Source organism: Rhinolophus ferrumequinum, chromosome 2, assembly GCF_004115265.2.
Source record: "Rhinolophus ferrumequinum isolate MPI-CBG mRhiFer1 chromosome 2, mRhiFer1_v1.p, whole genome shotgun sequence".
In the NCBI taxonomy this organism is placed as follows: domain Eukaryota; kingdom Metazoa; phylum Chordata; class Mammalia; order Chiroptera; family Rhinolophidae; genus Rhinolophus; species Rhinolophus ferrumequinum.
Genome location: NC_046285.1, coordinates 8,988,086 through 9,011,101, shown reverse-complemented (window position 1 = coordinate 9,011,101; position 23,016 = coordinate 8,988,086). Strand labels below are relative to the sequence as shown.

General features: G+C 34.4%; 1 protein-coding gene across 3 annotated transcripts in view; it reads right to left on the bottom strand.

Moving 5' to 3' along the window:
- The window catches only part of RNF13 (ring finger protein 13), a 128,717-nt gene that overhangs the window by 20,590 nt on the left and 85,111 nt on the right, over positions 1-23,016 (bottom strand). For all 3 annotated transcript variants that reach the window (XM_033122312.1, XM_033122322.1, XM_033122332.1), the window contains 2 exons: positions 14,087-14,192; positions 5,218-5,311 (listed from right to left, as the gene is read on the bottom strand). In XM_033122312.1, coding sequence (XP_032978203.1) covers positions 5,218-5,311; positions 14,087-14,192 — 200 coding nt within the window. The remainder of the gene's footprint in view (positions 1-5,217; positions 5,312-14,086; positions 14,193-23,016) is intronic.

Sequence of the window (23,016 nt, the reverse complement as noted above, 5' to 3'; positions counted from 1 at the left end):
CCCTCCCACTAACATGCAAACAGCAACCAAGGCTCAACTACAATGGGAGGGCACACAACCCACACAAGGGTCACACCTGGAGCACCTGGCTCAGGTGACCAGGGACACTGCACACACTGGAATCCACAGGAAACCTACTATATATATAAGGCCACTCCACTAAGACAGGAGACATAGCAGCCATACCTAATACATAGAAACAAACACAGGGAGGCAGCCAAAATGGAGAGAGAAAGAAACATGACCCAAATAAAAGAATAGAACAAAGCCCCAGAAAAAGAACTAAACAACCAGACAAGCAACCTATGAGATGCAGAGTTCAAAACACTTGTTATGAAGATGCTCAATGATCACAGGGAGAATTTCAACAAAGAGATAGGAAACATAAAGAACCATTCAGAAATGAAGAATACAATAACTGAAATAAAGAATATATTAGAAGGAATCAACAGTAGATTAGATGGAGGAGAGGACTGAATCAGCGATTTAGAAGATAAGGTAGCAGAAAACACCCAAAGAGAACAACAACAAAAAGAAAGAATCCAAAAATATTAGGATAGTTTAAAAGGCCTCTGGGACAAAATCAAGCATACCAACATTCGCATCATTGGGGTACGGGAAGGAGAAGAGAGAGAACAAGGAATTGAAAATGTATTTGAAGAAATAATAACAGAAAACTTCCCTGACCTGGTGAAGGAAATAGACATACAAGCCCAGGAAGTGCAGAGAGTCCCAAACAAGAGAACCCAAAGAGGCCCACACTAAGACACATCATAATTAAAATGCCAAAGGTCAAAGACAAAGAGAGAATCTTAAAAGCAGCAAGAGAAAAGCAGTTAGTTATCTACAAAGGAGCTCCCCATAAGACAGTCAGCTGATTTCTTAACAGAAACTTTGCAGGCCAGAAGGGACTGCAACAAAATATTCAAAGTGATGAAAAGCAATGACCTACAACGAAGATTACTCCACCAAGCAAAGCTATCATTTAGAATCGAAGGACAAAGAGTTTCACAGACAAGAAAAAGCTAAAGGAGTTCACCACCACCAAACCAGTATTTAAAGGAATCTTAGAGGGACTTCCTGGAGGACGAAGAGGAGGAAGAGAAGATTTTAAAAAATTTGAATAATAAAATGGCAATAACTACGTATCTATCAACAATTACTTTAAATGTAAATGGATTAATGCTCCAATCAAAAGACACAGGGTAGCCAAATGAATAAGAAAACAAGACCCTTATATATGCTGCCTACAAGAGACTCACTTCACAGTAAAAGAAACACAGACTAAAAGTAAAGGAATGGAAAGAAACTATTTCATGAAAATGGAACTTAAAAATAAAGCTGGGGTAGCAACACTTATACCAGACAAATCAGACTTTAAAACAAAGGCTATAACAAGAGACAAGGAAGCCAGCCATTCCACTTCTGGGTATCTACCCAAAGAAACCCAAAACACTACTTTGGAGAGACACGTGCATCCATATGTTCATTGTAGCATTGTTTACAATAGCTAAGATGTGGAGGCAACCTGGATGTCCATCAATGGATGAATGGATAAAGAGGTGGTGATACATATTAATATATACAGTGGAATATTACTTGGCCATTAAAAAAAGAATGAAATCTTCCCATTTGCAACAACATTGAAGGACCTAGAAGGTACTGTACTGAATGGAGTAAGTCAGACAAAGACAAATGATTTCACTTATATGTGGAAAATAAAGAACAGAATAAACAAACAAATGAAACAGAAATAGATTCATAGCTACAGAGAACATTTTGACAATTGCCAGCTTTGAAAAAGGGGAGGGGATTAAGAAGTTCAAACTGGTAGTTACAAAACAGTCATGGGGATGTAAAGTATAGCATAAAGAATATATAATCAATAATAATATAATAACTATGTATGGTGTCAGATGAGTGCTAGATTTATTGGGGTGATCACTTTGTAAATTATATAAATGTCTAATCACTGTGTTGTACACCTGAAATTAATAAAATGTTGTACATCAACTGTAATTGAAAAAAAAATCATTTTAAAAAAATGGTGGTTCCTTGAAAAGACCAGTAATATCTATGCCTCTAGTCAGGCTAAAAGAAAACAAAATACCAATATCAGAAATGAAAAAGGGGTCACCACTACTGATTCCATGTATATTAAAATGACAATAAAGAAATAACATGAATAACTGTAGGCCTACAAATTTGATAACAGATGAAGTGGACTAATTCCATGAAAGACATAATCTAACAAAACTCACACAAGGAGAAACTGATACCAATTCTTTACAACCTGTTCTAGAAAACAGAAGCGGAGGGAATACTTCTAATTCATGCCCTAATACAAAAACCAGACAAAAACATTACAAGAAAGGAAAAGTACTGACTAATATTTCTCATGAACATAGATAAATCCTCAATAGAATTTTAGTAAATTGAATCCAATAGTGTATATTAAAATTATACACAATGAGCAGAGATGCAAGGTAATCCCAGTCCAAATACCAGAATTTTTTTTCTTTTTTGGATATTGACAAACTGATTCAAAAGTTTATATGGAAAGGCAAAAGGCCAGAACAGCCAATACAATACTGAAGATGAATAAGAAAGTTGAAAGACTGACACTACTCTACTTCAAAACTTACTAACGGCTACAATAATCAAATCAGTATGGAATTGCTGAAAGAACAGACAGACAGATAAATGGGACAAAATAGAAGGCCAAGAAATAGATCCACACAAATACAGTCAACTCTTTGACAGCAAGGGAGCAAGGGAGAAATGACAGTCTTTTTAACAAATGGTGTCACAACAGGTGAACACGCCAAAAAATGAATCTTTAAAAAAGAGAGCATAATATCAGCATAATAAAGGGTACTTTGAAAATCACATAGCTAATATCCTACTCAATGGTGAAAGACTGAAAGCTTTTAGGAACAAAACAAACGTGCAAACTTTTACCACTGCTATTTAACATTGTACTGGAGGTTCTACCCAGAGAAGCTGGACAAGAAAAAAAAATAAAAGTAATCCAAACTATGTTTATTCACAGATGACATGATCCTACACATAGAAAATCTCAAAGAACCTACAAGAAAGATGCTAGAGCTAGTAAATTCAGCCAAGTTGCAGGTTACAAGATCCACATATAAAAATCAGTTCGGATTCTCTAGACACCAGCAATGAACAATCCAAAAAGGAAATTAAGAAATCAATTCCATTTGCAGTAGCATCTAAAAAAACACACCCTCGGAAAACATCTAACAAAGGAGGCGAAAGATTTGTACACTGAAAACTATAAGACATTGATGAAAGAAATTAAAGAAGACCTAAATAAATGGAAAGACATTCCATGTTCATGGATTGGAAGACTTACTATTGTTAAGATGTCAATATTTCCATAAGCAATCTGCAAATTCATCATAATCACTATTAAAATTCTAATACCCTTTTTTTTTTTTACAGAAATGGAGAATTTGATCCTCAAATTCAAATGGAATTGCAAAGGATTCTGAATAGCCAAAAAATCTTGGGGGAAAAAGAACAAAGTTGGAGGACTCACACTTCCTAATTTTAAAATGTACTGCAAATCTAGAGTAATCAAAAGTGAGTGGTACTGGCATAAGCAGACATACAGACCACTGGAACAGATGTGAGAGTCTAAAACTAAACCCATACATCGATGGCCAGTATTTTTGACAAGGGTAAAAGATAATTCAATAATAGTCTCTTTAACAAATGGTGCTGGGACAATTGCATTTCCATATGCAAAAGAATAAAGCTGGAGCCTTACCCCACACTATATATAAAAATTAACTCACAACTGATTAAAGACCTAGTATAAGCTAAAACTATAAAACTCTTAGAAGAAAAATAAAGGTAAATCTTCATTTCCTAGGACTTGGCAATGCATTCTTAATTATGACACAAAAAGCGTTAACAAAAAACAGAACAGAGAAATTGAACTGCATCTTTATTAAAAACTTTTGTGCTTCCAAGGGCATTGACAAGGATGTGGAGAAATAAGATCCCCTGTGCATTCCTGCTGGGAATGTAAAATAGTGCAGTGGCTGTGGAAGGCAGTATGGCAGTTTCTCGAAAAGTTAAACATAGGGTTACCATAGGACCCAGTCATACCATTCTTAGGTATGTACTCAAAAGAACTGTATCCAAGAACTGAAACATACACTTTTATACCAATTTTCATTGCAACATTATTCACAGTAACCAAAAGGTAGAAGCCACCCAAGTGTCCATCAACAGATAAATGGATAAACAGAAAGTGGCAAAAACCTAGGATGGAATTCTATCCAGCCATAAAAAGCAATTAAATTCTGAAACATGTTACAACATGGATAACCCATGAAAGCATAATGCTAAGTAAAATAAACCAGACACAAAAGGACAAATATTATATTATTCCACTTATATGAAATACCTAGAACAGGCAAATTCTTAATGACAGAAGGGGTAGATTAGAGGTAAATTACCAGAGACTGGCAGGAGGCGGAAATAGGAAGTTATTGTTTAAGGGGTACAGAGTTTCTAGAGTGATGAAAAAGTTTTAGAAATAGACAGTGGTAATGTTGCAAAAACATTGTGAATGTAATTAATACCACTGAGTTAAAATGGTTAAAATGACAAATTTTATGTTATATACATACTTTACCAGAATAAAAAGAAATATTAAAAAAAAAAAATATGGACACAGACCTTTCACCATTCCCAAAAAATAACTAACAATGGATTATACACCTAAACATAAAAGGCAAACTATAAAACTTCTAGAAGATAACACAGATAATCTAGGTGACCTTGGGTTTGACAATGAGTTTTTAGGCACACAACCAAAAGAATGATCCATGAAAGAAAAAACTGGTAAGAGGGACTTCATTAAAATTAAAAACTTCTGCTCTGAGAAAGACATTGCTAGAAAATAAAAAGAAAAGCCACACTGGTATACGTAAATATACCATAATTTATAATAAATAGCACTTTGGTCAGTTTCATTACTGTTTTTAAATTCTCTGCAGCCCACGTGCTCTGTTTGCCCTCACCAGGCTGTGCCACAGCAAAGCGCACCTCCCATACGCACTCAGTCATTATCCTTAGGCACAGCGCATGGCAAGGACTCAACAGGTAGTCTGAAGAGTATGGTCCCCATGTATTATTTAATAAACAAAAGTGACCATTTAGAAACTATAAGTATTCACTTACCTTTTTTGAATTTATGTACAGGGAGTTTCTTAAGTTGATCTTTACGAAGCCTATTTCTTCTAGCTCTATGTCTATCTTGGACAAATTTTGTGATCTAAAAGTAAAAGGAAAAAAAGGAATCAGATATTAAACATGCAAACAGAAAATAGCCATTAAAATAACAAATATCTTTTAAGTTTCTGGATAACTGCTGCAAATCAATTCAATTTACTTAAATCCTAATGGCAATATTATTAAAGTATTAAATCGCACTTATGATTAATTTCCCCCATTAAATTATGCCCGTGTTTCCCTGAAAATAAGACCTAGCCGGACAATCAGCTCTAATGCGCCTTTTGGACCAAAAATTAATTATGAGACCAGGTCTTATTTTACTGTAAGACTGGGTCCAACATAACAACATAACATAACATAACATAACATAACATAACATAACATAAAATTATACCGGGTCTTATATTAATTTTTGGGCCAAAAGATGCATTAGAGTTGATTGTCTGGCTAGGTCTTATTTTCGGAGAAACACGGTCTTTGAATTTTTATTCATTGACCTAAATTATCTTTAATTTACTGACAGAAACATTATAAATAACATAATTGTTTGCAAAAATACAAATGGTAAACTATAGGTTCTAAGACTCCACTGGTTCAAGAAGATAGAGAGGGTTGAAATTCCTGTAAGTTGTAAACTAAAAAAATTTTCAAACACACACTTATTAGTCACTGCACTTTCAGTTCCAACAACAAACTACAGAGCACCTCTACTACAAATGTTTTCAACTATAAATTACTATGCTTGCAAGAATAAAAAGGAAGCCCAAAAAGCCAGAACCAAATGCCAAAAGCAACATCTATAAAAGAAAATCTTGACAAATGTTAAGGATTTCTATCCTCAAATGACACTGCTAAGCAATAAATGACAAGTCACAGTTACAAATATTTGTAAACTGCGTATCTGGTAAGGGATTTGTATCCGGAATAGAAAAAGAACTCAAAACTCAATAATAAGAAAACAAACAACCCAATACAAAAAAATGGGCAAAATATTTGAATAAATATTTCACCATAGAAGATATACGGATGGCAAATAAACATTTGAAGAAATGCTCAACAAATTAGTTCATAGTAAAACAAAAGTTCAAATTACAAATACCACTATACACTTATTAGAATGACTAAAATTAAAAAGACTGACTATACCAAGTATTGTCAAGGAAATGGAGAAACTGGTACTCTGATACAATAATGGTAGGATTGTAAAATGGTACCACAACATTGAAAAACAGTTGAGTGGTTTCTTATAAATTTAAACATACATTTACCATATGACCCAATCATCCCACTCCTACATATATTTACCCAATAGAAATGAAAGCATATATCCATATAACAACTTGTACACAAACGTCCATGCCCAAATGTACATGTCATCTTTATTTGTAATAGCCAAAAACCAGATACAACCCAAATGTCCATCAACATATAAATGGACAAATAAAACTGTGGTATATTCACACAATAGACTATAACTCAGCTATAAAAAGAAATGAATATGCAACAACATGGATGGACCTCATGGATATTACGTTAAGTGAAATAAGTCAGACAGAGAGAGACAAATACCATATGATTTCACTTATATGTAGAATTTAAACAACAAAATAAATAAAAAACAAAACACAGAAAGACTCACAGAGAAAAAAACTCATGGTTACCAGATGGGGCAGGGGGTAAAGGGTGTGTGTGAAAAAGGTGAAGGGATTAATAAGTACAAGTTGGTAGTTACAAAATAGTCACGGGGATGTAAAGTACAATAGAGGGAATATAGTCAATAATAATGTAATAACTATGTATAGTGCCAGGTGGGGACTCCACTTACCAGGGGGCATCACTTCATAAATATATAAATGTCTAACTGCTACACTGTACACCTGAAACTAACATAAAATAATACTGAATGTCAACTATAATTGAAAAAAGAGAATAGAGTAATACCTATTTTTAAATTCAATTTAAAAAGTGAAAAATGTGGCCAATTTGTTGTTTTCATTTACCTAACTTCACTTACAAGTGAGAATCACTGTGTTTTGGGTTTCTTTTTTACCGTATTTTGATCATTGATTCTATTTCCCTGACCATATATTACCTACCTGTGCTCTTTTGCATTTGGCTATCATGGTTTCAATGTTCTTATTTACTCATATGACCTCTTTATCTAATAAATATAACGAGCATTTTTCTCTCAAAAAAGAGAAATAATCAATGTATTCAATGACGTATATGCATCTCACAATAATTATTCTGAGAGAAAGAAGGCAGACACAAGAGAGTACATAAATTATGATTCTGTGTATAATATATAAAGTTGTAGAAATGCAATAGGTACCAAAAGCAGATCTGCGGCTGCCTAGGGATAAAGTTGAGTGGGACACGAAGGGGAAATTGGAAGGGGTTAGAGAGAGGTATTACCAAGGACGATGAGGAAACTTTTTGAGCTGATCGATATTTTGTTGATTATGGTGGTGGTTTCACAGATACATGTCAAAACTTGCCGAATTATACAATTTAAATATATGCAGTTTATTATATGCTAATCACACATCAATAAATGTTTTTAAATAAATTAACAGTGACCAATAAAACACCATGTAAGGTGTCACACCAGGGGGAAGAGAGAGAGAGAATGAGAAAACATAAAAGTTGAGTAACCCAAATTTGTACAGAAGAAAAACAAACAGAATTAACAATAATGTAAACAATAGAAATTAGTCCAAATATATGTGTAATCATAAAAATGTAAATGGATTAAATTCACCATTTTAAAAGAGTGAATTATATTGGATAAAGAAAAATTTCAACCATATGCTATTTATAAGACACAAGATTAAAATTTAATAACATATTAAGACATAAAGGTAAAAAATTAAGTGACAAAGACACTATGCCAATACTAAGCAAAAGAAAAATAGTGTACCAAGTAAAATGGAATTTAAGACAAAAATCATCATTAGGAGATAGTCATGACAATGATAAAAAGGACATTTCACCTAGAAAATGACAAAATTAGGAGAGAAATATACAAACGTTCAAGCTCAGTAATTTATAGTTCAAGCAGACAAAAAATTTAAAGACTATAGACGCATGCTGTCTAATAGGGTGGCCACCTGGTACATGTGTCTCTGAGCATTTGAAGTGTGACTAGTCTCAACTGAGATTTGCTATAAAGGTATAAAATAAACACCAGATTGCAAAGACTTAGTACAAAAAGAATGTAAAAATATTTTATAATTATTTATACTCATTGAATGTTGAAATACATTTTAGATTTATTAGGTTAAATATAGTATTTAAATTAATCTTACCTGTTTTTTATACCTTTTTAAATTTGGCTAGTTGAAAATTTTAAATTATAATAAAAGTGACTCACAATGTTGTTTTATTGCCTAGCACTGCTTTAGAAAATAGAAGAGTGCAAAAAACTATAGACAATTGTGATGAATGCACAATTCTGTGAACATACAAAAAAACCCATCAAACTGTACACTTAAAATGAATCAATTTTATGTTGTGTGGATATTTCAATAAAGCTATTTTAAACATAGTGAAAAAAAAAAAAAGACTAGGGGGAGGCCAGTTAGCTTAGTTGGTTAGAGCGCGGTGCGCTCTTAATTCAATGTTGCTGGTTCGATACCTACATGGGCCACTGTGTCCTGCACCTCCACAATTAAATTGAAACAACTACTTGACTTGGAGCTGATGGGTCCTAGAAAAACACACTTAAATATCCAAAAACGTTAAAAAAAAAAAAAGACTAGACGAAACAAATGTACAAACTCAAACAGATGGACATATATGGAACTTTGAAAGCCACAATTCTTTTTTACACATGGGGAACGTTTATAACATATAACCAAAAAGCAAGTTATTTGGAAATAACCAAACAATCCATAACATACAATTTTTTCTAACAATGCAATTGAATTAGAAATCAATAGGAAAAAAAGATACAGAAAAAATACATACTTTGAACATTTAAAACTTTTAAAGTAGTCAACAAGTCACAGAAGAAATCATAATGGATATTTCAGTTTCTGAGGGGCCCTTATAAAAAGCATGCCTCTTTGCCACCTGTATTCTAATTAACTTGAGAAATAAGAAGATGAACTGGCAGATGGAGGCAAGTGGAGTACCTAATTCAGTGGAGAAAGAAATAGAACCTTTTACTGAACCACAGACTTAGAGTGCCTGACTTCCCCAGATACAGATAAAGACAAGTCTGGAATGAAGTAGGCCTTCCCTTCACACTCCCCCAGAATTGCAGAAACAGTTCTGGAGGAGTGGAAGACAGGCTGGTCCCGAGAAAGAGGTGGAGCTGAGTCAAGCACGCTGTAATTTATTCTTCCCAAATGTACCACACCAGTAAGATACTTCACCTCCCCTAAGACCAAATGAGTGAAAGGGGAGGGAAGGGCGAGGAGTTACAGTAACTGAGTTCCCCCTTCACAGGCGTGGAGACATCAAGAGTGGTAAAGAAACACATATAAAACAATAAAACAATTTTTAACTTAAACTAAATAAAAATACTCCTTATCAAAATGTATGAGTTACAGCTAAAGTGATTGTTAAAGAGAAATTTATAACCTAAATGTTTATTACTAGAAAGAAAAAAAATTAATAAGCTTTCAGCTGAACAAGCTAGAAAAATGAAAAGCAATACATCCAAACAAAAGTAGAAGAAAAGAAATAATAATGCTAACAGCAGAAATTCCTGAGATAGATAAAAACAAAAGTGAAGATTTAGAATATCAATTCCACTGGAATGTAAGCTGCTTGACATCAGGGATTTTTTACCTTTTTGTTAATGATGAAACTTCAGACCCTAGAGCAGTGCCTAGTTCATCCAAGGTGCAGAAGAAATATTTGTTGAATGAAAGGAGAAAAAACCCTCAAAGTCTACTTCTTTGAAAGGCAAAAACAGTTCAACTTCTGACAACACTGTGCAAGGCACAGATGGATATGAATAAAGAGCACTAATTCCACAGATACAGTAAAATTCTCTTTACATTGTTATATAAGTATATAAATATTATAAATCACTTTATGCCACTATATTTGAAAACAGACAATTTCTTAGAAATACAAATTAATTTTAAAAAGTAGCCAACCATCTGAATGTCCACATAACTGTAACAAAGGTCAGTAGAGCTATATGATTTTAAAGGCAACCTTCACCAAAAAAAGTCAAGTAACAGATAATTCCAATTTTGTAAAAAACTGTTTTAGAAAATAGAAAATAAGGAAAAGCTTCAGTTTTTATGGGGCTAGTTTTATCCTGTCTACTTATTTTTATGTTATTTAAAATATAGTAAAATACGAACAACAGAATTTACTGTCTTAACCATTTTTAAGTGTACAGTTCTGTGGCATTAAGTACTTTCCAACTGTTGTGCTATGATCACCACCATCCATCCATAAAACTCTTTTCATCTTGCATAACTGAAAGTCTGTACCTGTTAAACAATAATTCCCCATTCTCCCTTCCATAAAGCCCCTAAGGACTATCATTCTACTTTCTGTCTCTGAATCTAACTATGCTAGGTACCACATATAAATGGACTCATACAGTTATTTGTCCTTTTGTGACTGGCTTATTCCCTTAGCAGAACATCCTCAAGGTTCATCCACGTTATAGTATGTGTCGGAACTTCCTTTTTAAGGCTGAATAATATCCCATTGTATGTGTGTACCACATTTTGTTTATCGACTCATACGTCAATAGACAACTGGGTTGCTTCCACCTTTGGCTATAGCAAATAGTGCTGCTATGAACATAGTTTCAACTCCCTATTTTCAATTCTTTGGGGTATATATATACTCAGAAGTGGAATTGATAGATCATATGGTAATTTATGTTTAAATTTTTGAAGAATTGTTAGAGTAGCTGTTCCATTTAACATCCTACCAACAGTGCTCTAGTTCTGATGTCAAGATTATTCTAGCTCAATAAAATTAAAACCCTTCTTTTACCTGCACATTCAGATTTCTAGTATTTTATTTAGGATGTTTGCATTTATATCCAAGTGTGTAAAACTGACTGACCCATATTAGAAACCCTAATAATTCAAAATGCAAAGATAAAATTGATACATCATAATCAAATCGTTTATCACAAAAATACAAATTTATAAAACATATTAATGTAATCCAACATAAGAATAGAGTAAAAGAGAGAAAAACCAATGACCGTTACAACAGATAGAAGAAACACATAATTCAGCACTCATTCATTATTTAAAAATAAATAAATAAATAAAATAAAATTTTGGTTTCTTTATTTCTAATCCTTATACTGCTTTTTTGCTGGTTTTACCAGAAAATATAATACAATGCAGATAGAAGGTACAGCAATAGGCATCCTTTTTTCATTCCTGAATTTCAAGGAATTTCTAGTAATTCACCATTTAATGATGTTTAAGTTTTTAGTCAATAATATTTATTAGCTTAAGGGTATTTACATCTATTCCCAGTCTGCCAGGAGTATTTTTTGTTTGTTTGTTGTTCCAACTTTCTATACTCCCTTCCTTCTACACTGAAAACCCAAGAGAATCAACTAATTCAAATTACCAGAACAGGTAATTCAGCAAGTTTATAGATATAAAATTAATACATAAAAATCAATAATGTCCAAATCATGATTGCTAAGTAAAACTCTTCAATAAAAGAAACCAGGGTTCTTTGGAGAAATGTCTGACTCTAGGGCTGGGGCAAGAAAAATATAAGATGAGCCTGAAGCTTCTTATGGTACCAAACACTAAATAAGTGCTTAAAACAAAAGGATAAATCAAATTAAACGGACATAGGAGCAAGCCTAACAGTTCCAGATGGCCAAAGCTCAAACAATTTAAACAAGAAAAATAATGTAGTACTGGATTATAACCCAAAGTATAAACATACGTGAGTACCTATTAATACAAACAAATGATTGAATAAATGCCAAGACGAGATCAATCTTCCCTACAAAAGAATCCGTATATTCTAAATAATATATGTAGCTACTCACTCCCACTCCCAGGAAGTAGGGCTTAATTCCTGCCCCTCTCCATCTTTAGGGTGGGCTACACTTAATATCTCACTTCCAAAGGAAGAACAGAATAGAGAACGCGAAAAACCTGGCAAACATTAGCTTAACCAAGGAGGAAGGTTAACATCATTAGTGATGTTTTGCAGAGATAACGTACCCTGACATGACATAACGAAAAGGGCATTTCACCTCTCATATTCTTTTAATCCTGTGACCCAGTCTAATCATAAGAAAAACATCAGACTGAGGGACATTCTACAGGATACCTGACCAGGATTCCTTAAGACTGTCAAGGTCATGAAAAATAAGAAGAGACTGAGAAACTGTCATAAATCAGAGGAGACTGGGAAGACGTGCTAACTGACTACAGTGGGGTACTCTGGACGGGGTTCATTAATGGAAAAATGGTGAGATCCATACAAAGTCAGGGGTTTAGTTACTGATAATGTACCAATGTCAGCGTATTAGTTTTCACAAATGGACCCTGGTCATTTACAATGTTAACAATGGGAAAGCTAGATGAGAAATGTACAGGAACTCTCTTCTTTGTGATTTTTCTGTAAATTGTAATGTTATTCCAAAATTAAAATTTGTAGAAAAAAATCAGTAATGTTCTCATAGCCTAGTGATAGCCAACTAGAAAATGTAATTTCAAAAACATCTAACAAAGGCATGTAAAATGTTTACAGAAAAAAAATTATTAAACTGAGAGACATGAAAGACCTAAATAAATGAAAAGAAATACCACAGCATCATAGGAAGACTGAACATTTCAAAGATTTGGCATTTAATTTTTAAATTAATCTATAAATTCAATATAATAATAAACTCATTGGATGTTACTATAAATATTCTTTATAAAAAACAAAAAAAGTTAGTGAGAATTGGGGGATTGTTGTACATCTTTGGAAATCTCTTAGTATCTATCTTAATGGAATACAGAAGGATTCTCATATCTGCTTCTGCCTTCAATTTGTTTTGATATCGCATACTATATAATAGCCTCTAGTAACCGCCACGATAAACCCCGGGAGAAAGACAGTGACAAAGGCACATAATATCTTGGTATTATGATGAAAATAATTTTGACCTCGCAGACCTGCCTCGAGGCCCGGGGCCATACTGTGGTAACCACTGTTTTGTCCCCTTAGACTCAAGCCCTCATACGATCTTTTATTGACATTTTAATAGGAAAATTTTCAAACATAGAGAAGAGTTGAAACAATTTTATAAAAAATACCCATATATCCACTACCTAGATTCTACAATTAACATTTTACTACTATACTACTTTTTATCACATATCTATCCATCCCTCAATCTTGCCCATCAATATATCTTTTTTCATTTTAATTATTTACAAACTTGCAGGTGTCAGTATACTTCTCCCAAAACACTTCGGCATGTATGTCATTACTTACAGTTTAGTATTTTTTAAAAATTCTTTCTTTTTAGGTAAAATTTACATGCAATGAAATGCACAAAATTTAAATATACAATTTGGTGATTCAGGCATTAGTACAACCCAAACCTCTCTCAAGATACAGAACGTGACTAGAACCCCAGAAAGTTCCCTCATACTCTGCTCAGTAAATGCTAGCCCCCAGGAAGCAATCACTGGTCTGATTTTTTTCTTCTTTACACAGATTATCTTTGTCTCTTCCAGAACCAGCTCTACAAATGGACTCATACAATATGTACTTCTACGTAAGGCTTCTCTCATTCAATACATTGTTTTTTAGAGCCATCCATACTATGTTTTTAAAGTACTTAAATTAATTTACCTACCATGAAAATGACTATCAAGATGAGACAGATGCCAACTATGATAAGGAAGGGGATTAGGTAGTATTCCAGAGGAAGGCTAAATTCTGGAACTAAGATAAGGTGGCCCCTGGAAGAAAACAAAAATTAGTAAATGAGCAATATTAACAGTTGCCAAATTATGATGCTAATCAAAATAAAAGAAGATATTTTTTTAAAAAGCATTTAGACATTACAATTCAATCCACTAGACACATCTCATTTTCTAACATGATTGCTAACAACTTAAGGGATGATTTTTCCATCTTTATTTAAGTCTATTTTACATATTTGCCAAAATAACTTGCCTATATAATTAAAAGAAGCTTTTAGACTGGGTAGTGGAAATCAGCCAATGAATACTTACAATGTCCATCCCGGAAACCTGCTATTTACTTAATTTAGCAACTTGGGCAAAGTATGCATATTTTACATGCAAAATCAGCATTAAGAAATGCCAATACCTTGGGTAGTATGTGAACAAGAACCTCCACCACAACCAAATTACTGTTCACCAGCTCCTCCTTCAACGCTGGAGGCATCACTGAGGAAAATATACTCCCTCCTCCCTATATGCTTTACATGAACTCATTGTACCAGATATGACGGACACAGCCTCTGGACTATACATTATCGGTGAGATATGGAATGGAAAACTGGTAAGGAATTCACAGTTGTAGCTTCCTCTCTGTTCTCCATCTTCTCCATTACTTAACTGGAAAAAAAAACCCTATAAAAATATGCATGTTGTCAGGGGAGGGGTAGAGAATGCTACCTGCCTCATTTCCCTTTGTTATTAACCATGCTATTGTTACTGTGGTATTACTATTATAAATACTGAGAGGGACTCGTGAAATGAAACTGGGATCAGAATAGGCACGCTATTTGTGTTGCGTGAGCAAATTTTACATGGCAGCAAAATCCTGCATTAGAAAACGTCCTAAGTCTACAGAAGGTTCTGTATACTGGTCAGTAATATGACTGATTTCTCCATTGTATGACTAAGCTACATGACTCACACGGTGCCAGCGACACTAGTCTGCTACCCACTGCTGGGTGGTTTTTTAGGTAGCAAAGCCAGGTACTTCAGAACACAGGATTAAATGCAAAACAAAAATTCTCAATTTTATAGAAGAAAATAAAAATTGGTTAACTCCCTTCCCATATAGACATGCTTAGGACACCATAATACATGAAAGCTTATGGACTTCTACAATGACTTCTACTCCAAAGCGCTTTTTAAGTCTTCATGCTATTATTTATTATTTCACAACCAAGAAACTCAAGCTTCTCTAGAAACAAAACCAAAATACATACCAGGAATTTTCCCCCAATAATTTAAATATCCTCCAAAACGGCTAAGATTGCTAGAATAAAAGTAGCTTTTTATTTCAATCACTTTCCAGCAGAATAAGGGACGATAAAAGAATTACATGCATTTTTGTATCTTTACACAAAATACTAAAGTGATACGTCACCAGTGTAAAAAGGAAAAAGCAGGACCTGGTCTGCACTGTCCTTGCTCTTGGCACAAAGCCTCTGAAAGCGCCCCCCCCACCCCCCGCCAGGGTTGAGAGACGTAATGGTAAGGGTGGGGCCACTGTACATGGCAGCCTTTCCTCGAGGCGCTGGTCCTCGGCAGCCTCCGTACACCACCCCCACTAACCTGCTGTACGTTAAGGCTGGTGGGGGCAGAAACCAGACGACTGCATATCCGAAATTCAACCCATTGTAGCACCTAAATACCTCAGGAACAGCAAAGCTCACATGTCTTATATTGTTTTTCTTCTCCTTTGATGTTAATGACTTCCTAAGGCACATTTGGCCTGAATGAGATAAATAAACACTGTTCTAGGATACAGGTCCCAGGCTTGCTCCGAACCGCTCAGTGAGAGAAGTAAGCTAAAAGAACAAAGCAGGAAGACTCAGTGAACTAGAATTAAGAGACTTTATTGGAAACTGCCTGTGTGTGTAACCACAGCAATGGAATCAATTTCAGAGTTTTCTAGTAAGCATGTTAGGATTCAGAGGCCTAGGTTCTAAATCCAATGTTCTGTGTGTCCTATTAATGCTTGCTTGTTATTTCTCAAGCCATTTTAGTTTACAGTCGAGATGTATTATGAGGATTTTTAAAGGGTCTACTATTAAGAAGGTTTTGAGCATAGTAAATCAAAAGCCAAATGCGTTCAATATACTGCTGCGTCTTAACCAAACTGGTAATGATGACAGGGTGACAGTGATGATGCAGGCTGAGAACTACAACAGACCACCCGGCCTCTAGCTGTGTTTCCACTCCCTCTGTCTGTCCAGGCTCCCACAGCTGATGATGCAGATTCATCCCGGTCCTAATCCCACATCAATCTGTATTTGAAAAAGGAGCTACTTGAACAGCCTTAGTATCTTACACACGCCCTCTATGTCCACCCTCCATACCGTACAGTCCATGAGCTCTGCAGCTAAGATTTGATAACTGAAGTAGAGACCTAGGCAACCCAGGATATAGTGTCTTACTCTCCTTCCCATGAGTTCCCAGGCTAATTTCAAACCAGGTGTCTAGGCCTAAACTTTGTAACAGTAACCTAATTTCCCAATCTCTCTGTTGACACATGAGATCTTGCCTTGGTGTCTGTTTTGATATCCAACCCCCACCATCTGGATCAAAGAGCTGTAGCCAACTACCGAGCCCCAACGAATATACACTATTCCCGTAAGCCCTCCTTCCCATAAACCAAACTTCCAGGCAATGACCTGTGATGAGCCCACCTGCTGGACGCCCTCACTATTTCCGAGGACCACTTGCCTGAATCTGCCCCTTTCAGACAAAGCTCAAAGCTACCTCACCAAACATTCTACGTCGCCTCCCAGACAGGCCCATTTGCTCAGTCCTGTGTCCCCATTTGCAGCACACCCTGTTTTGCTGCCAGCACAGTGCCCTGTCTTGCTGAGGAGTCCTGAGGTGGCACAACAGCAGTTTAAGCTCCCCAGCACTTACTGGTGTTTGGATGCAGCCACTGTGCCCGGCGCAAGGGACAAAATATGAAAAATTAGAGTCCTTAATGTGAGAGAGAAGATGGAGAGTGTAGAGTTGAAAGGAACTTCAAGGATTCTTTGTTCCAGCTCCTCATTTTCAAAAGAGAAAATAGGTCCCTGAAGATTAAATGACCCCTTACAGGCCACAGCCCAGCAATATCTCCAGTGCACCTCGCTACTCATAATGATCAAAAACAATCCTCCCCTCTGCCTACAATTGTCAAAAGCTGTATGTCATCCAATATGTTATCTTTCCTACTAAAAAGTGAAATGCTTGTAGAGTTCAATTTTTAAAAAGGCCAAAATAAGCAAAGGACACCAAAGAGTTTACAAAAATGTTCTCTCTGAATAAAGAAATGCTAATTTAACCAATGAGTTTTCTTCTTATCAGAGTGGTAAGTAATCAAAAAGACAGATTATATACATATATTATTGGCAAGAGTAGAGAAAAACATTGGCTTTCCTAATATGTTGGTGGAAATATAATTGGTTCACACTTTTTGGAGGGCAATATGATAATTGTTTACTGAAGTTTAAAACTGTTCTACTCCCGCAATTCCACTTGCAAGTGCTTTTTGATAAAGAAACATTTGTACAACTGCATATGATGTGTGCTCAAGGATATTGTCATAGCACTCTCTGAAGGAGACAAAAATGGGGAAGGGAGTAAGAGCTCACATTTATGAACCATTTAATATGTACCAGGTAGTCCTTAGGAATTGGATTAAGGTGTTTAATCCTCATAGCAATGCTGCATGTTTTTTAAAGATGAGGGAGGCTAAGGCCCAGATATGATCATTTTTTTTGTTGATGGTCACACACCTAAGAACTGATGGAAGCCAGGATTAGAATCCACACAAGTCTGATTCCAGAGCCCATAAGCATGTGGCTTTCCTGGTTATGTAAATGAAGGTGTAGCTGAACAATGGACTACTATACTATCTTTTAAACAGTAGTTAAAAGAATGAACAGCAGTTAAAAAGAATTAAGTACAATAAGACAGAAATTGATGGATAGTTTAATATGACAAAAAAAAAACAGAGAAAAGAAGAAGCTTTCTCACCAAAGTGAGGAACAAGACAAAGATGCCTACTGTCTCCATTACTATTTAACATGGTGTTGAAGGTACTGGCCAGTTGAAGGTACTGGCCAGTATGGCTAAATAACAAAAACAAATTAGATGCATAAGGATTAGAACGGAAAAGATAAAACTATTCCTACTGGCAACAGAAAAATTACCAACAGTAAGAGAGAATTTAGTCAAACTGTAGGTTATAAAATCAGTATATGAAAATAAACTTTCATATTTACAAATAAAATCCAGTTAATAGATACAATAAAAGCATCAATCCCACTTACAATAGCAAAGAATAAAATATCTAGTCATAAATAAATACAAGCAATGTTTTTTCTCACATAGGCTTTAGACTAAAAATATGCCTCCTGAGTACATAAAAGAATTGAACAAATGGAAGGGCATACCATGTTTTCAGATAAGGACATTTAACATTATAAAAATGTCAATTCTTCCTAATTTATAAATATAATGTAATTCCAATAAAAATAAAATCAGGTTTTTCTGGAGCCAGACAAGTTGATTATTAAATTCCTTTGGAAGAAGAAATTAGAATACTTATACATTACTGGTGGGAATATAAAATGGTACAGGCACTCTTTCTGGAAAGCAGTCTGGCAGTTCCTCAAAAAGCTAAACACAGAGTTACCATATAAACCTACAATTCCATTCTAAGTATAAACCTAAGAGAAATGAAAACATATGTACACACAAAACTTGGAACACAAATGTTCACAGCAGCATTATTCATAATAGCCAAAATGTGGAAAAAAGCTAAATATCCATTGGCTGGCAAATGGATAATCAAAATGTGGTATGTTGTCCATACAGCAAAAAAAAAAAGGAAAAAAGAAAAAGAATAAAGCTACAACATGGCTGAATCTTGAAAACATTATGCAAAGTGAAACAATTTCAATCATAAAAGACCATATATTGTATGATTCCATTTACATGCAATGATCAGAAGAGATAAACCCATAGAGATGAAAAGTAGATTTGTAGTTGCCTAGGGCTGGCTTGGGGGAAGAGGATGTGGGGAATAGCAGATGACCACAAATATATACATGGTTTCTTTTTGAGGTGTTGGAAGAATTATAATGTGATGATGGCTGTACAACTCTGTAAATATATTTAAATCACTGAATTGCATACTTTAAATAAGTAAATTTTATAGTATGTGAAATATAGCTCAATAAAGTTGTAAAAAATTTCTGAAAGAACAAACAAGCAAGAATAGCTTGGAAAAAACTAAAAAAGAGGAGTGGGAGGAGGGGGACCAGCCCTATCCGATACTAATGCATATTATAAAACCAGTGTGTAATGAAAACCAGTGTGGTATTAGCAGACATGAGATAAAGAATAGGAAATTTAGTTATGTATGGAAATATGGCAGCATCTCAAATAGGGTAAAGGGATGAATATTTTAAGGAGTAGTGTCTGAATAACTCGATGGTTATTTGGAAAAAGATACAATGAGCTATTTCCCCAAGCCATATAAAAGATAAATACAAATGAGCCATAGGTTTAATGTTAAAAATGAAAACATACAAGTGTAAATGTGGATAAATTCCTTTGTAACTTAGAAGTGGAAACTCCTAAGCAGCCCAAAGGAAACCATTAATACATTTGATTATACTAAAACAGTAACAGGTAAGTAAAATTAAAGTAACAAGTTATGAAAAAGTACTTGTAATATATCACAAACAAATGGTTAACATACCTAATCAATAAAGAGCTTCTAAAATAGAGAAAATTATCAACAAGGTAGTAATAAGAAAAATGGGCTAAAGATAAACTGTTCATAGAAAATGACATGCAAATAGCTCTTATGCATTAGATGCTCAAATTTGCTCAGAATAACAGAAACACATTAAAACTACAAGAGGATACCATTTCTCACCTATCTGATCAGTAAAAATGCGAAAATCTGACAACATACCTTGTTGATGAGCCTGTGGGAAAAGAGATACTTTCATATACTGTTGACATAGCCTATGGATAGGAATTTGGCAACATCTAGCAAAAATACATATAATTTAACCTCTGACCTAGCAATCACACTTCTAGGAATCTATTCCAAAGGTATAGTAGCAAAAACACGAAAAGACTTCTACATAAAGTTATTCACTATAGCACTACTCATAACAGCAAAAGGCTGTAAGTAATTCCAACGTTCAGTAATAGGGGACTGGCTGATTGAACTGTGGCCCATGTACAAAATGGAGTTCTATGCAGGAGGTAAAAAGTAATAAAGACTATCTATCTACTCATATTGTGTGATCTCCAGGATATACTGTTAAGGAAAAAAAAAAGACATCTCAAAGGAACAAGACAAAAAAAGAAACAAAAACTCACAGACACAGACAACAGTTTATTGGTTACCAGAGGGTAAGTGGGGAGGTGGATGGTAGAAGAGGGTAAATGGGGTCAAATATATGTTGATGGAAGGAGAACTGACTCTGGGTGGTGAACACACAATGTGATATACAGACGATGTATTATAGAATTGCACACTTGAAACCTATGTAACTTTACTAACTATTGTCACCCCAATAAACTTTAATTAAAAAAAAAAGATGGGTAATAATATTTAGTACTGAGGACAGAAGTTGGCAGAGAAGAGATAGATAGGTATTTGCTTATAACTTTTTTTAAAATAGAGAATAAACTAAACTAAAACTTTTAAAAATTGTTACCTATAAGATGAGAATGGAACAGGAGGGCCAAGGTGGATAATACTTAAATAGAAGCTGAACTTGTCTGTATATGCGTTGTTCTGTTGATTTTTGACTTTAAGTTTACATATAATTATAAAAGTCACAATGGGAGTAAAAAGTAACCCCCAAAATCGAAATGCAAAACGTATCATCAAACAGACTTGTGTTTCCAATTGACAGAATCAGCACATGCAAGAATTATTTCACATCTTTAAAACATGATATAGTATGATATATCTTAAGCAGAGAAAGACCTGTTTTTTAAAAGTGTTCGTAGTAGTGTTGGTATTGTTCTTCTGAGTCTGTTGTGTAATTTAAAAATAAATAAATAATTATATTTGTGTCTTCACACGCAGAAAAATAAAACACAGATGTAAGATCAACTGAGTAAAGTAAAAATCCTATAGTCCTGAATTTAAATTGGAAATAACAGTATGCACACTCATGATTTATTGTATCTTTAAAAACATGTGTATTTCACAGCTCTGTCCACTGAAAAGCCCTAGAAATAATGACAAAGCCAGGAGCAATGATCATCCCTGGTCTCTAAATACCATATCCAATTAAAAGGAACCAGAGCTCCTTGAAGAAATGACTAGTTCCGGGTGAGGGGGAGGAAAAGAACAAGATGGGCCTGGAACATCTTGTCATACACACAAAAAAGGAGCAATCAAAAGCTCCTAAGATTCCTATCAAAAGAAATCAAAATTAAACTTGAAGAAGTCTGAAATGGTACAACGTGAACACCAATAAAGACAATAACTGCAACAACTGAAGCATATTAAATAGGCTTTAACTCATGAGTTTGCTATGATACTTTAAATACATACATTAAATTATCTTTGGAAGATACTAGTGATCCAAATCATTTTGAAAAACAGTAAAGAAATGGAAAGAATCAAGTGTTTATCCTGTTTTTCCTAAACAGACTGTACATCAACGTAATCAAATAACTGATAAGGTGCAATTTTTCTTTATAGAAGGATTTTAGCTAAGAAATAAAGAAGGAATTATAAAATTAAATTACTTGTAAATCCTAAAGAACTAATGGATCTAGGCAATGATTACCAATGAGTGCTAACATCACGAAGAGAGAACCAAATATTGTGCCTCCCAACCCCCAAATAACACTTGAATTGGAACAAACCTCGAGATCTAATTAGCAATTTACAGGGAAAATAAGTAACAAAGGAATATTCTAGACAATACCCCAAGGACTCAATCGAAAAGTCCAGACTGTGGTAAAATTTACAGGACAAATTAAAACTTAAGATATAAAAACCATTGCAATGTATGCACATCTGGAATACTTAAAAAAATATAATAAAAAAAAAAAGGATTTCAGACAGTTGGGAAAATCTAACCACTGCAATATGTTTTGATATTCAATTAATGTTTACTTTTTTCAAGAAAAGGTATAATAAGAATAATGTAGTTATATTTTACATAATCTTATTTTCTAGTGATATATTCTAAGATATTTACATTGAAATGATGGGATATCTGGGACTTGCTTCAAACTAATCATGGTGTGGGGAAGAAAGGGAGGTGAGGCAGGGCTAGAGGGTAGACAGTCCAAACAAAACTGGTCATGGGTTGATAATTTTGAAACTGAATAAGATTCATTACACTCATCTCTCTGGTTTTAAGTATGTTTGAAAGTTTCCATAACAAAAAGTAGAATAAATTAATGAGTGGGTAGGTGGGTAGGTAGGTAGGTAGGTAGGCAGGCAGGCTGGCCGGCCATCAGATGTATGAGGCAGATCTGTATGTAGAGGTCTACAGTCCCTTATGCCTAATTTTGAAACCTAAAAACTTTTAAAATAATGTTTGCAATTCATTTGACAGTCAATCTAAACTGAACTGACATAACATACTCATACATTCATTGCAGATATATATAATTTGTTTGATTATGAGATGCTCCCTCAAATCCTATTTGGAATGTTACTTAACTTTTAAAAATCTGAAAAATTTTCAAATCCACAATACATCTGTCCCAAAAGCTGGGATAAGGAAATTTGTGGACTTGTACTAACATGGAAAGGGTGTAAATATTAAGTAAATAAAGCATGTTACAAAATACTATATAT